Source organism: Sphaeramia orbicularis, chromosome 7 (genome assembly GCF_902148855.1).
Source record: "Sphaeramia orbicularis chromosome 7, fSphaOr1.1, whole genome shotgun sequence".
Taxonomy (NCBI): domain Eukaryota; kingdom Metazoa; phylum Chordata; class Actinopteri; order Kurtiformes; family Apogonidae; genus Sphaeramia; species Sphaeramia orbicularis.
In genome coordinates this window covers 13,149,678-13,165,693 of record NC_043963.1, presented here as the reverse complement: position 1 = coordinate 13,165,693, position 16,016 = coordinate 13,149,678, and the positions used below count along the sequence as shown (strand labels likewise).

Sequence of the window (16,016 nt, the reverse complement as noted above, 5' to 3'; positions counted from 1 at the left end):
ATGCATATTCACGGCATCGATGCTTGTTAAATGATACTGACTTGATGGACAGTAATTACAGTGGCAGCTTTTGCAACAACAGAAACAATGTTTGTTTATGGTAAAAAAAAAAAAAAAAAAAAACAGGTATAAAACCTAAAAAGTTACTGAAAATAAAGACATTGTTCATTTGATGATTTAACTTCTTGTGAACAACTACTTGTGTCGAGTTTTCAGCAGGAAATATTACGTTCCTTTAAGCGAATTAGTGTCAGTTTTCTACAGTAACAGACAAAAACACAAACACTTCATCGTTTTTAATGAATGATCAGTGTGTTTTTTACAAGAAACTGAATTAAAAAGATATAACGAGTTTATGTGACGGTAAAAATTGTTGCTTTAGATGAGAATTTGGGTATCTACTAGATGTAAAACCACTAGTTTACACTGCAAAAACGAATGTCAAGACAGTATAAAAGACTTTTATTTCTAAGTAATGACTCGCTTTTTTTTTCTAAGAAAGAAAAATAACCATTAACCATGTTTTAATGTGTTCTCGTTCTTATAAAGGAAGTCTAATTTTGTTTTAGTAAGATATTCCTGTTAATGTTGAGCTGGATTTATGCAATAACAAACTAAAACAGTGGTTTTGCATAATTTGAACAAGCTTTTACTTATTTTAAGAGTGAAAATAATTGTATTACTTCTTTAATAGTAATAATTACAACTTTAACAGTAATAATAATCCTTAAATAGCCGTTTCATTGCTTATAATTAGCACCACTTTAGTTTTCAGTCATTTTTAAGTAAATTTTCCATGTTAGATTTTATTCTAGTTGTAAAAAGTTAAATTTCCACACCCCCTCGACAAAGTTTTAGTCAAGATAATTTAGTTATTTTGGAATATTTGATTTTTGCAGCACATTTTCAATCCACTAGATGTAAAACCACTACTTTACACTGCAAAATTAGAATGTCAGGAGGGTATAAAATATATATTTCTAAGTAATTATGTTTATAAGAGAGAAAAATAACCTTATCCACATTTTAATATAATCTAATTCTAATAAAATATGTCTAAGCTAGACATACTAATAAATCTGCAGCTACATTTACACAATAACAAGGTAATAATAGTGGTTTTGCATGATTTGAACAAGCTTTTACTTATTTTAAGAGTGAGAATAATTGTATTACTTCTTACTTTAACAGTAATAATAATCCTTAAATAACTGTTTCATTGCTTATAATTAGCACCACTTTAGTTTTCAGTCATTTTTAAGTAATTTTTCCATGTTGAGATTTTTATTCTAGTTGTAAGAAATTCTAGCCAAGTTAAATTTCCACACCCCCTTGGCAAAATTTTAGTCAAGATAATTTAGTTATTTAATAATATTAGATTTTTGCAGCACATTGTCTGCCCACTAGATGTAAAACCACTAATTTACACTGCAAAATAAGAACATCAGGAGGGTATAAAAGACTTATTTCCAAGTAATGACATGACATTTCTAAGAGAGAAAAATAACCTTAACCACATTTTAATATAATCTAATTCTAATAAAATATGTCTGAGCTAGACATACTAATAAATCTGCAGCTACATTTACACAATAACAAGGTAATAATAGTGGTTTTGCATGATTTGAACAAGCTTTTACTTATTTTAAGAGTGAGAATAATTGTATTACTTCTTAATTTAACAATAATAATAATCCTTAAATAACTGTTTCATTGCTTATAATTAGCACCACTTTAGTTTTCAGTCATTTTTAAGTAAATTTTCCATGTTTAGATTTTTATTCTAGTTGTAAAAAGTTAAATTTCCACACCCCCTCGGCAAAGTTTTAGTCAAGATAATTTAGTTATTTAGGAATATTAGATTTTTGCAGCACATTTTCAATCCACTAGATGTAAAACCACTACTTTACACTGCAAAAAAAGAACATCAGGAGGGTATAAAATATATATTTCTAAGTAATTATGTTTATAAGAGAGAAAAATACTCTTATCAGCCTCATTTTATTATAATCTAATTCTAATAAAATATGTCTAAGCTTGGCATACTAGTAAATCTGCAGCTACATTTGCACAATAACAAACTAATAATAGTGGTTTTGCATAATTTGAACAAGCTTTTACTTATTTTAAGAGTGAGAATAATTGTATTACTTCTTAATTTAACAATAATAATAATCCTTAAATAACTGTTTCATTGCTTATAATTAGCACCACTTTAGTTTTCAGTCATTTTTAAGTAAATTTTCCATGTTTAGATTTTTATTCTAGTTGTAAGAAATTCAAGCCAAGTTAAATTTGCACACCCCGTCGGCAAAATTTTAGTCAAGATAATTTAGTTATTTAAGAATATTTTAATTTTACATCACATTGTCTGTCCGCTAGATGTAAAACCACGACTTTACACCGCAAAATAAGAATGTCAGGAGGGTATAAAAGACTTTTATTTTTAAGTAATGACATTTCTAAGAGGTATGGTTGATGGTACACATGGAACACACCAGTGCAAGAGAAAGACAGGTAAAAAAAAAAAAAAAAAACACAAGTGAGAGTGGAATATAAAGGAAAATAAGACATTTGGTATTTATATAGATAGAGAATTAGAATTAAACATTCTTAAAATTTTAAATTTTAATGGTATTTACATATTTACATTATTTACATAGAAGCAACCAACAGTGATTTGTTGCTTTTTTTTTTTTTCCTACAAACATTTCCCAACATAGGCCAAGAGTTTATTTATATACCATAAAAAAAAAAGGAAAAAAAAAAAGTGGCTACAGCGTTGTGGTGGCAAGGTGAGGCAGCTGGGGCAATGGCATCAAATGTAGATAAACTGTACTTTTAATCTTATTTGGCTCTATTTATTTATTTATTTATATTACCCCACATTTTCCTCCTTTTTTCCTCCCCTCTCTCTCTCCCTTTCCTTTCGATTCTTTACATTTAGTTTCAGTTACCTAATGATTATTTATTTTATTTATTTTACCTTTATTTAACCAGGAAGTCTCATTGAGGTTAGAAATCTCTTATGCAAGGGAGACCTGGCAAACAACATAAAACACATACATGATACACAATGAACATTAAAACACAATAACAACTATTCAGCCATAATGGAAATAAGAAAAACAGTGACATTCCTCCTTCACTGAATTCTCCATGATACGTTTAAAATCATTAATAGAAATGAATGTATAGTTTTACAGTTTTTTGAAAATTATTCCATTTTATCTTTGGTCATATCCCTGATTTTTTCTTTTTTTTTTTTTTTTTTTGAGAAGCCCACATCGCAACAGTCATACCACATATACATGTTACAGACGCCAACACACACAAAACATTTACAAGTCAGGATATTGATTCATACAACCTGGTCAGTCAGACATTTTGCTTCTTTTGTATATCCTCCTGAGACCCAGCGATACATTCTTGTCCTCTGCAGGGGACAAAAGCTCCATAGTTTTACTTAAAAAAATACTATTCATTGCAAAGGACATTCCATTAAAAAATAAAAAAAAATAATTTGAAAAATGCATCTGAAAAAACTGTTGCATTATGCAGTTTCCAATCAAGACAATTGTTGAATGTAAAAAAAAAAAAAAAAAAGCTAAAACTTTCACTTTCCTGGATCTCAGGAGGATATTACATGCCATATATCCTCCTGAGACCCAGTAAGTAAACATTTTTTTTCCATTTTACATTAAATAATTGCCGAAGAATAATTCAGAAACAGCATGATGTAATAGTTTTTTCAGATACATTTTAATTTTTTTCAATATGACGTTCTATTCATTTTTTTTTGTTTGTTTGTTTTTTTTAAGTAAAGCTGTGAAACTCTTGTCCACTACAGAGGACAAAAATGCATTGCTGAGTCTCAGGGGGATATCTTAACCACCACCCCCTTTCCCCACATTATTACAACTTAACCCTTTCATGCATGAATTATGAGAACCTTAATCATGATTTTTCTCCCCTGTTTTTATTCCTCTTTAGGCGTGAAAAAAAATGCAATTGACAGCTTTTTATGAACCTATTTTTCATGGAGCTGCAACAATGTCCACTCAAATGGATACGATGCATTTAATTTTTGAAGCAAAGAAACATGTATTTACTGATATACAGTGAAAACTATGAAATATAAACACTTTTAATGCTGCTAATCTGATGTTTTCCCATATTTAAACATACTCTAATACTAGTTCTTACTCACTTCATGGAGATAATATACAAAAAACCCATTTTGTTAAAGAAAAAATGATAATTACAGTCGAATAACAATTGATTTACACTCAAACATGCTACTGCAGGTCAGGTTTATCAAGAACAGCAAAGTTACATATGCATAAGTGTCCACTGTGTTGGCTGATATGGAACTAAAACAACAAAACCCATGAATATACAAGAGAACAGCTGGTGAAGAACTGTCCACTGTAGTGACCAGTATGCATGAAAGGGTTAATATAAATGTAAATATTCTAAATTATCATACATAAGTTTCTTTGTCACTTGGTGTCGCTTCAATAAAGGTTTAACTCTTTAAGTGCCAGACAGTTAAGGGGCTAATACGCCTTAAAAGTGCCACAGAATTTGGCCGTTTTTCAGTATTTCGCGTCGTTTTTATAATATTTGAAGAATCCTGCAGGAAACCGCTCGGTAACATCCGACCGATTGCTGATTAGATCCAAAACGCACCGGACGCAGCCGATTCATTATTGATCGTAATTTGCATAATTCATAATAATAATAATAATAATCTTTATTTACATAGCACTTTTCATACATTAAAAACTGTAGCACAAAGTGCTTTACATATCAGTTTAAAAATCAGTACCGCCCCCCACCCACACCCACCCACTCACCCACTCACACACACACACACACACACATATACATGCAAACCCATAAGCTCACACATACTTAAGAAGACTGACTGAGCACGGGTAGACCAGAACAAAAATGTACAAGTAAAAGTAAAACATCAGTTTAGGAGGCGCTGTCTCAGGGAGCCATCCGCACCAGGAGGCAGCCGCCGACCCCGGCGACCAGGCACCAGCAACACAGCCCCGCATCCCAACTAGTGGGAGAGGGCCAACTGGGACCCCCACCCACCAGAAAGGAGCAGACCCCAGTGAGAGAAGGTGCCGCCACAGCCCCCGGAGTCCACAGCCGCCCCCCGGCATGGAGGGCTCCCTCTGATGAAACACCGGAGAATAAGAAACATTAAAAAGATATAAAAATATTATTCGATCGCGTGACCTCAAATTCCCGTCTGCTTGGTCTCAAAAGGGGGACACAGAAAGAACGTCATCGAAATGTGAGAAAGAAATGGGGGTGGATGGTTTGTTTGTACACAAATGTGGCGTGTTCTCCAAAGCCGATCTGATCGGCCCGTGGCACTGAAAGAGTTAAAAAAAAAAAAAAGTGATTTGTTGCTTTCTAATGTTATTTTTAAGTCATTTTTCCATGTCTTGGCTTTTATCTTGTTATCTATGAATCGAGCCAGGTTCGACAGTTTGGTTATTTAAGAATGTTTGACTTCTGCGGCACGTTGTCCTTTTTCAGCGTCCAAAACTTCAGTCAGAACCTTTTATTATTTTTTTTTTTTTTGTTTGTCTAGAACTGGTGTCAGATTTCTCACTCCCCACTCACAGTAATATGGATAAACTGACTTGAACTGGGCTAAAAAAACAGCGGAGCAGCGGGCGTGGGCGTTGTAAATCCACGTCTCTTTTCTGACTATCCTGTGTGCCTCTCAGAGCCCAGCAGAGCTCCGGGGAGGCTGAAGGCGAGGAGTGTATCGGCGTCCGAGGTGGAGGTCACCTGGAAGCCGCTGGCCTGGAGTAACAACCGCCGACGGATCCTGGGCTACGAGGTCAAACCGACACATGCCCACACAATAGGAGCAGCACTACACACCGCCAACAGCATGTGGCATTACTCTATATATTTAATAATGTTAAAAAAATGATATATATTAGGTTTTTTTTCCATCACATAATAACAGATTGGCCTTTTTAGTCATAACTCATTCATGAACTACACCACTGTATAAACACAATAACATCCTCCTGTGTTGAAGCCCAAACCTGTTGGAATATAGAGGATAGTTGTGGGATATAAAGAGTAGGGGTGTAAGAAAATATCGGTTCTGCAGTATATCGCGATATTTCATTTCACAATACTGTATCAATATTAAAAAATACTGTATCAATATTTTTAGGTATTAATTGAAATGCAGATATTTTCTTATTGATATTTTCTTTATTATTATTTAACACTCTGACTAAATAATGTTAGTTTCTTTATTGGGATTGCACAAAAAAAGTGTTATAATGTTAGTTCTGAACTAATAGAATATGAACATTTGAGCAGGATCTTAACCCTCCAGTATCCCGTCCAGCAAGGCCCTTACTAAGCACCAAGTGTGCCTTTTTGGCACGCTTGTGGAATAATGTCTAAAAAAAATTCATGCAGTTTGTTTTTAATTCTTTTACACTTTTTTTCTATTTCATCAACTTGAGCCGTAAATAAAAATACCAAATACTCAATAATTGTCACATTTTTTAATCCTTTAAATGCCGTGTTTGTAATGTAAACAAACCTTTTTTTTTGGATGCAAAAAAACACAAAAAATTAATTTTTTTCAGTATACTACATAAAAAATTGATCACATATTATTTGAGTTTTGCAGCCTGGCATATGTCAATGATTAACTCCAGCATCGGTTAATTTGCATTATTATTTTTGGTGCTAGGTCAAATGTTCAAAAATACTAGCCTCTGTCACCAAGTGTGCGTAAAATGCACACCTATAAATCAAACTATTAAATATTATATATTGATTTATTTTTCTGCTCTAATTTGATTTTATTTTTGCAAATCAAGGTCAGCCCTAATCATACAGATCAAATGGAAGAAATAGTGCGTTTTAGGCACACTTGGGAGACAGATGCTAGTCTTGTAATTTTCTTTTGTTTACAATGTACAAATTTTAGTTGGTGGCAAGATTTTTAAAAATCATGCAAAAATGAACAACTTTTGAATTTTAACCTTATTTAAATTGCGAAAAATAATATGAAGTTTTTTAAAACGAAGTGCAAAGTGTGCCTAAAAGGCGCACCCGGATACCGGAGGGTTAAACTACAATGGCTGTAAAATACGATTTAAGTTTTAACTTAGGAAAATTTTGTGATATAGCATTAGATCCTGTTCTGATCAAATAAAAATGTGTTTAGTATTTGTGCATATTTCTGGTGTAATTAAATTTTTTCCAGAAAATAATCTTTTAAAAAAAGAAACGAAACCAATAAAAAATTGCCTTTTTAACAGCATCGTGATATATCATGATATATCGTATCGTGATCCTTGTGATTTGAATCATATACACAGCCCTAATAATGAGGTATAAATACTTTATTACTGCAGTAAAAGTAAAGTGCATAAATACTTCATATAAATACTTAATTACTGCACTTTTACTCCCATAAATATCTGTACTTTCCAAACCAATGCGTTTTCAAAACAAGCTTGTGACTTCTCTAACGTCTAGCATCTAATAGGGCTGTGTATTGGCAAGAATCTGGTGATATGATACAAATCACAATACTAGGATCACAATACGATATATCACAATATATCATGATATTGTTAAAAAGGCAATTTTTTGTTTGTTTCTTTTTTTTAAATGATTATTTCCTTGAAGAATTGAATTACACCTGAAATCCACACAAATACTAAACACATTTTTATTTTATTACAACAGGATCTAATGTTATATCACAACATTTTCCTGTGTTAAAACTGAAATTATGTTTTACGGACATTACAGTTTAAGACCCTGTTCCAACGTTCATCTTCTATTAGTTCAGAACTAACACCATAACATTATTTTAGTGCAATCCTAACAAAGGAACTAACATTATTTAATAAAAGAGTGTGAAATAATAATAAATAAAATGTAAACAAAAAAGAAAAACAACAAAAACTAAACTGAACCTCCACAATATCCGCATTTGAATAAATACCTAAAAATATTGATACAGTACTTTTGAATATCGATACAGTATTGTGAAATGAAATATCGTGATATATTGCAGAACCGATATTTTCTTACACCCCTAGCATCTAATGTGAATTATTGATTATCTCTTCAATATTGAACACATCCTATATGGGATTGGATGGTAATTCATAGAAAAGATGAGTCGTAGTTGTGTAAACCAGAGGATAACACATGTCACAGATGTAAAAGATGTCAAAGAAGGCATTAGAAAATATAAGGTCGTCTGTTTAATGATAATCTGAGACCAGCGGAACTAATACGACATGGACGATGTGACGTTCAGGAACTCAGGTTCAGCAGGATAACATTGGCTTCTCAGATTAATTGCAGAAGTCATATTTTTTGGTCATATTGTGATATCTGCATTAAATAAAACAGCAGTGTAAGGAGAGTAAAGTTCCACAGATACACAATTTGGCCAAAAATATGACTTCTACCAAAGGAGCCAGGTCCTATTGATTGGTTAATAGTGGATTAGTGGACTGATATATACACTTTATAGACTAAAACATTGGGACACATCACACCCATTCCCATTCACTTGAATTGTTGTGGTTGAAAAAATGTTCATGGCATTTTTTTCAATAATTATCACAATAAATGTCAAACATGTGGTGCCAGGCACAACAAACCCCGCCCCTCACATATATTGTAGCTTATTTTGGCATCGATTCAGCTGATGTCATCATGTTTATGCGTGTGCTAATGTCAGCATATCAACTGCCTCTATATATGTGGCAAGTTTGAAGTACATTGAAACAAAATTGATGTTTTTACAGACGTGAAATTTCACCCATTATAAGTAAATGGGAGAAGAAAAAAGATATTAAAAATTCATAAAATATTTGAGCTTTGACCTACTTTCCCCAAAATGTAATCACATCTATTCTGGATCACTGGCAATATATAAACCCAGTTTGGTATGAATTCAACCAATAGTTTTGCTGCTACAGACATTTGAAATTTCGTCCATTGTAAGTAAATGGGGGGAAAAAAAAGATTTAAAAAATTCATAAAAAAATTGAAATTTTAATGTATTTTTCCCAAAATGTAATAACGTCTATTCTGGATCACTGGCAATATATAAATCCAATTTGGTATGAAGTCAACCAATAGTTTTGCTGCTATAGACATTTGAAATTTCACCCATTATAAGTAAATGGGGGGAAAAAAAAGACTTAAAAAATTTTGAAAAAATTGAAACTGTAATGTATTTTTCCCAAAATCTAATAATGTCTATTCTGGGTCACTGGCAATATATAAACCCAATTTGGTTTGAATTCAACCAATAGTTTTGCTGCTACAGGCATTTGAACTTTTGCCCATTATAAGTAAATGGGGAAAGAAAAGATTTAAAAAATTCATCAAAAATTGAAACTTTAATGTATTTTTCCCAAAATGTAGTAACGTCTATTCTGGATCACTGGCAATATATAAACCCAATTTGGTATGAAGTCAACCAATAGTTATGCTGCTATAGACATTTGAAATTTCACCCATTATAAGTAAATGGGAAAAAAAAAAAAAAAAGACTTAAAAAATTTAGAAAAAATTGAAACTTTAATGTATTTTTCCTAAAATGTAATAATGTCTATTCTGGCTCACTGGCAATATATAAACCCAATTTGGTATGAAGTCAACCAATAGTTTTGCTGCTATAGACATTTGAACTTTTGACCATTATAAGTAAATGGGGAAAGAAAAGATTTCAAAAATTCATTAAAAATTTGAACTTTGACCTGCTGTTCCCAAAATTTAATGAGATGTATTCTGGGTCACTGGCAATCTATAAAGCCAGTTTGGTTTGAATTCAACCAATAGTTTTGCTGCTAGAGTGCTAACAAACAAGCAAACAAACAAGCTGAACCAAAAACAATACCTCTTTCCTCCCCTTGGGGGGGGGGGGGGGGGTAATAAATATATCTTTTAAATTTAAGGGCTGATTTTTCACCCTGAGTGAAGAGACCAGACAGTTAATTGTGGTTCAAAATGATGATTTTTAACGAATCAGAGGGATTGGACGTCCTATAAGCTGTAGCTGTGATGTGTCCCAACAGTTTTGTCCACATATCTGAGCAAAATTCTGCTGATACAGTTGTTTTAGTCTGTTTTAATCGTCCAACCTGATTAATGGTTCTACCGCTATTAAGAACATCACAGTTCACTGGAGGGGGATTTCCTGTTTTAGTGTCACATGGTTTCTCCACTGTTCCTGTAAGAGACCACAGTCATGGAAAAAATTGTTAGACCATCAGAAGTTATCAAAAACAACGGTTATGCAATCCAGTACTAACTCCTGTGTGTAGCATGTGACTAAAACAGACAGAAAAGAAAACATGGAATTCCTTAAAGCACTGTTTTTGTCAGTACAATGCCATAGATACTGATGTAAGAACTGAAGTGATTTTGGTTATTATTAAGAAAACATGGAAAACGGATAAATTTCAGCTCTGAAATTAAACTACAATGAGCTATTTTTGTTGTTATCATTATATTTGTCCAAACAAATGTACCTTTAGTTGTACCAGGCATTAAAATGAACAAGAAATTGAAGAAAACAAGGGTGGTCTAATAATTTTTTCCGTGACTGTAGAGGCAGATCTGGTCTCATTCAATCCAATGGGAGAAAAGAATTTGAGTGGCAGATTTTGATAATCCTTTCACCCAAAATAAATATTAGCCTTATTTTTTTATGAGCTGCATATTGACTTTGTTTGAGCCGTCTGTTTGTCAGCCTGGGCTACGAACTCTCACAAGATCTGGCAACGCAAATCTCATCCCAATGAGGCAAAAACAAATGAAAATAATGATGAAATTACAGTACTTCACATTAATAACGTGGAATATTTGTGCAGTATGATTTTATTTAGACCTTATTATGCTACCTTCATCCATCTATACAAACTTCTGACTTTAGAGCAGGGGTGTCAAACATGCAGCCCGTGGGCCAAAACGGACCCGCTAAAGGTTCCAATGCAGCCTGCAGGATGAATTACACTGAAGATGTTAACAGTCCAGGGTGTTGAGCTCGTTTTAGGTCAGGGGCCACGTTCAACTCAATATCTCAAGTAAAATAATAGCATAATAACCTATAAATAATGACTCCAAATTTTCTTCTTGGTTTTTTATGAACAAAAATAACATTAAATTATATCAATAAATAATGTCAACTCCAAATGTTTCTCTTTAAGTGCAAAAATAACATTAAACAAGTGGTGCCAGGCACAACAAAGCCCACCCCTCATTCATAAAAAAATTGAACTTTGACCTACTGTTCCCAAAATGTAATGAGATTGATTCCGGGTCACTGGAAATCGATAAAGTCAATTTGGTATGAATTCAACCAGTAGTTGTTACAGATATTTGAAATTTCAACAATTATAAGTAAATGGAGGAAAAAAAAGATTTTAAAAAATTCATAAAAATTGTAACTTTGACCTACTTTTCCCAAAATGTAATCAGATCTATTCTGGGTCACTGGCAATTTATAAAGTCAGTTTAATATGAATTCAACCAATAGTTTTGCTGCTATAGACATGTGAAATTTCACCCATTATTAGTACATGGGGGTGGGGGGGTGGAGTAAAAATTCATAAAAATTTGGACTTTGACCTACTGTTCCCAAAATGTAATGACATCTGTTCTGGGTCAGTCACATTCTATAAACCAAATTTGGTATGAATTCACCCTATAGCTTTGCTACTAGAGACATCTGAAATTTAACCCACTATAAGTAAATGGAAAAAAACAAAAAAAGAATTTAAAAATTCCTAAAAATTTTAACTTTGACCCACTGTTCCTAAAATGTAATGACATCTATTCTAGGTCACTGGCAATCTATAAACCAAATTTGGTATGAATTCAACCAGTGGTTTTGCTGCTAAAGTGTTAACAAACAAACAAAACTGAACCAAAAACAATACCCCTTCCCTCCTTTTCAGGGGGCGGGGTAACTATGAAAATATTTACAACAAACTATTCTTCAACAATAAAATGTGAAAAACCTGAACAAATATGAAAAACCTGAAACGTCTAAAGAAAATCAAGCGCAATTTTAACAATATTCTGCCTGTTACTAAAGGTTTTATGCCTTTTGTAGATCCAATCCATAATGCACACGTATAAATGATAAGTTGAGGCATAATATTATTATAATTGCGCTATTTTTTTCTTAAGAAATTTCAGGGTTTTCAGGTTAGTCACATCTTTTTTGTTTGGATCGATTGTAAATGCAGATATTTTCATAATTTAATGTTATTTTTTCACACTAAAACCCAAAAACTAACGGAGTTGCCATTATTTATAGGCTGTTATTCTGTTACTTTACTGGACCCACTGAACAGAAAATGACTTTGACACCCCTGGTTTAGAGGATCTTCTACAAATATCTGCACCTTTACCCCTGCTGTCAAACTATAATCTGTCCATTTTTCGTGTGTTCTTTCAGTTGCGATACTGGGGTGAGAAAGAGAAGCAGGACACAGCCAGAGTAATCCGGACGGTAGGGAACAAAACCTCCGTCCTCATCAGGGATCTGGACGGCAGCAGTACGTACTACATATCCCTCAGGGCCTATAACAGCGCCGGAGTGGGACCGCAGAGTAGCATCGTCAATGTCACGACCAAGAAACCACGTAAGGACACAGTGTACCGAACACAACAGGGGGTTTTCATCCATCCTTTTGAGTCGGAGCTTCCCATCAGGCCTGAAGATGATCTAATTCTGTTTAATAAATCCCAAAAATAACACAAGTCACTTTTCCATTGACCCAAAAATTGCGCGAATATAACTTGTGCATAAAACATTATCTAATGGAAAAACAACAGTTTCGCCAAAACTCTAATTTTTGGATTAAAAGTTTTTGTGCTGGCAAGACGTGGTTTTTCAGACGTAGGGCAATTGGTATATCACACAAAACTACTTTTTCCGCAACTAGAGTCACATGAATTAAAAAAAAAAAAAAAACGGATGTTGACGGATGTTACAACAAGCAAAGAAGAAGAGGTTTAATAGAAACATGGAGACATCAGGAAACCGAATCATTTTTTAATTTAGTATGGGATAGAGGGATAATATATAAGAATAATGAATATATCTAATAAATCAACACGATATTGACATCCGTCGCCATGTTTCTGGAATGACTTCTCATGTAAATAAACAAACAAATCATCGTATTTGTGATTTAAGGGACAAACCGAAAATAATAATAATATTGCATATATTAACCCTCCTGTATCCGGGTGCACTTTTTAGGCACACTTTGCACTTCGTTTTAAAAAACTTCATATTTTTCACAATTTAAATAAGGTTAGAATTTAAAAGTTGTTCATTTTTGTATGATCTTTAAAATTCTGGCCACCAACTAAAATTTGTACATTGTAAATAAAAGAAAATTACAAGACTAGCATCTGTCTCCCAAGTGTGCCTAAAACGCACTATTTCTTCCATTTGATCTGTATGATTAGGGCTGACCTTGATTTACAAAAAATAATCAAATTAGAGCAGAAAAATGCATCAATATATAATATTTAATAGTTTGATTTATAGGTGTGCCTTTTTGGCACACTTGGCGACAGATGCTAGTATTTTTGAACATTTCACCTAGCGCCAAAAATAATCATGCAAATTAACTAGTGTTGAAGTTAATCATTGACATATGCCAGGCTGCAAAGTCAAATAATGTGTGATCCACTTTTTATGTAGAATATTGAAAAAAAATATTTTTTTGTGTTTTTTGCATCCAAAAAAATGGTTTTTTTACATTACAAACACGACATTTAAAGGGTTAAAAAATTATGTGACAATTATTGAGTATTTGGTATTTTTATTTACAGCTCAAGTTGATGAAATAGAAAAAAGTGTAAAGAATTAAAAACAAACTGTATGAAAAATTTTTTGACATTATTCCACAAGTGTGCTAAAAAGGCACACTCGGTGCTTAGTAAGGGCCTTGCTGGACGGGATACTGGAGGGTTAAAGGTGCAAGAGACTTTCGTGACCAGTTTTTCATCAAATCTGTCAAACCTCAGTCATATCCTCAGTATCATGAATCTGTCAGTCTTTCTGTGATTACTCATCTGAATCTCTTGCATTACGGTGAACAGTTTCTTAGTGCCATCCACCATAAACAAACCATGTGTTTACAAACAGAGCGAGGAGGTAACTCGGGCATCTTTGGATTTTTGTCGCGACATGCATTGTGGGAAGCGAAGGCTCATGCCGCCGCCTGACAGCTGCAGCGCAAGCATATGATATTATATGGATGAAACATGACACGGAAACGGCTGAAACGCGGAAACGACTGGAGGAATATGCATAGGGAAGGAGGGAAAGGAGATCCTGCCGTTTCTGCGTCGTGTCTTTAGAGCGAACCAGAATTTCCCACAATGCACGTTGCGACAAAATTCCAAAGATGCCCGAGTTCCCTCCCGGCTCTGTTTGTAAACATATGGTTTGTTTATGGTGGATGGCACTAAGAAACTGTTCACCATAATGCAAGACATTCAGGTGAGTAATCACAGAAAGACTTACAGATTCATGATACTGAGGATATGACTGAGGTTTGACAGATCTGATGAAAAATTGGTCACGAAAGTCACCTTTAAATACAGCATATATAAAAATAATAGCATTATAACCAATAAATAATGACTCCAAATTTAAATCAAAATTTCATAGTAAAAAGTAATGGTATTGGCAAAATTAATCATTAAAAAAAATCGGATCGGAAGCAAGAAAAATCCAGATCGGGACAAGGTGTGGGGTGAGCGTCGGGAGTGATATTTTCTGTTGACCGCTGCGCTGCACTACACTAGGCTACACCGTATTACTTCACCTTTATTATCTTAGCACGGACGTCTGTTAGTGATCGGAGCTTCTGCGTTGTGAAATGGAAATAAAGGTGTTAAACAGTCTTGCAACTGAAGATGGAGTTTGAGCGCGTCACTGTTATCTCCCACCCTCAGCCCACCGCATTATTTTTGTTTGTTTGTTTTAGCGGTTTCTGGTTAGCCGCAAAACTGTGTTCAGACTGAGGCTAATGAAAATAATACTGATTTTGTTAAAAAAAAAAAAAAGGAAGCTAATTAATCCTAAATATTTGCAGCTGACAGCACCGGATACTGTGTTCATTAAACATTTTGTACAATATCCCACAAATAAATTAACTGTGAGAGCCAAAAGTCTTATTTGGGGAAGAAAAACAAATTCTAAATGAATGATCCTCTATGTTTGTTTGGTATAAATGAGCTGAAAGCCACAAACCAACCACATAAAGTGTTGTATGAACAGATAAACTAACATGTATTTTTATAAGACAAATATTGGATAACACCATCCTCATGCTTTTAAAACATTTACTTCTGTGTTCCTTGTTTATCCCCAAATGCATTATGATTACCCTTGAGTCTTAACAAATCCTTCCAATGCATTTTCTGGCTTTTAAAACATCAACAAAGTCTTTTTTTTAAAATAGCGTTTGAGATTCTACTCAGCGTGTATCCATTTTTATATTGTGATTTTATCTGCATTTGTTTTCATATTGTTGAATTTCTTGGCAAGTGCCGGCCGCTAACTACTGATCAGTGTAATAATGTGAAACCGAGGAAGGTCATGTAGCGCTTGTTTCATTATGTCAGCCTTTTATCGTTTCATTGGGCGATTTGATGAGGACGCCTGGCTGGTTACCGCAGAGCGAAGACATTGTTAGTTTGTGTTGTGTTTGTGTTGTAATTGAGATTGTGTCAGTCATGATTACACTTTCCCTTGTTTATAGCAGCACGTGTATGGAGGACCAATCCTGCCATATTGAAAAATATATACAGAAATATACAAATGGCTTGATAAATGAATCCACGTGCCAATATATGGTTAAAAAATTTTTAAAACGGCCTTTTCTATGAAGTTATCTGTAAAATATGACAAATGTGTTGTCATGTCTAACTGTTTTAAT

General features: G+C 33.6%; 1 protein-coding gene across 2 annotated transcripts in view; it reads left to right on the top strand.

Annotated features, from left to right (window-relative positions):
* cntn3a.1 (contactin 3a, tandem duplicate 1) overlaps positions 1-16,016 on the top strand; it is a 327,610-nt gene that overhangs the window by 302,787 nt on the left and 8,807 nt on the right. For both annotated transcript variants that reach the window (XM_030139254.1, XM_030139253.1), the window contains exons 19-20: positions 5,757-5,872; positions 12,509-12,695. In XM_030139254.1, coding sequence (XP_029995114.1) covers positions 5,757-5,872; positions 12,509-12,695 — 303 coding nt within the window. The remainder of the gene's footprint in view (positions 1-5,756; positions 5,873-12,508; positions 12,696-16,016) is intronic.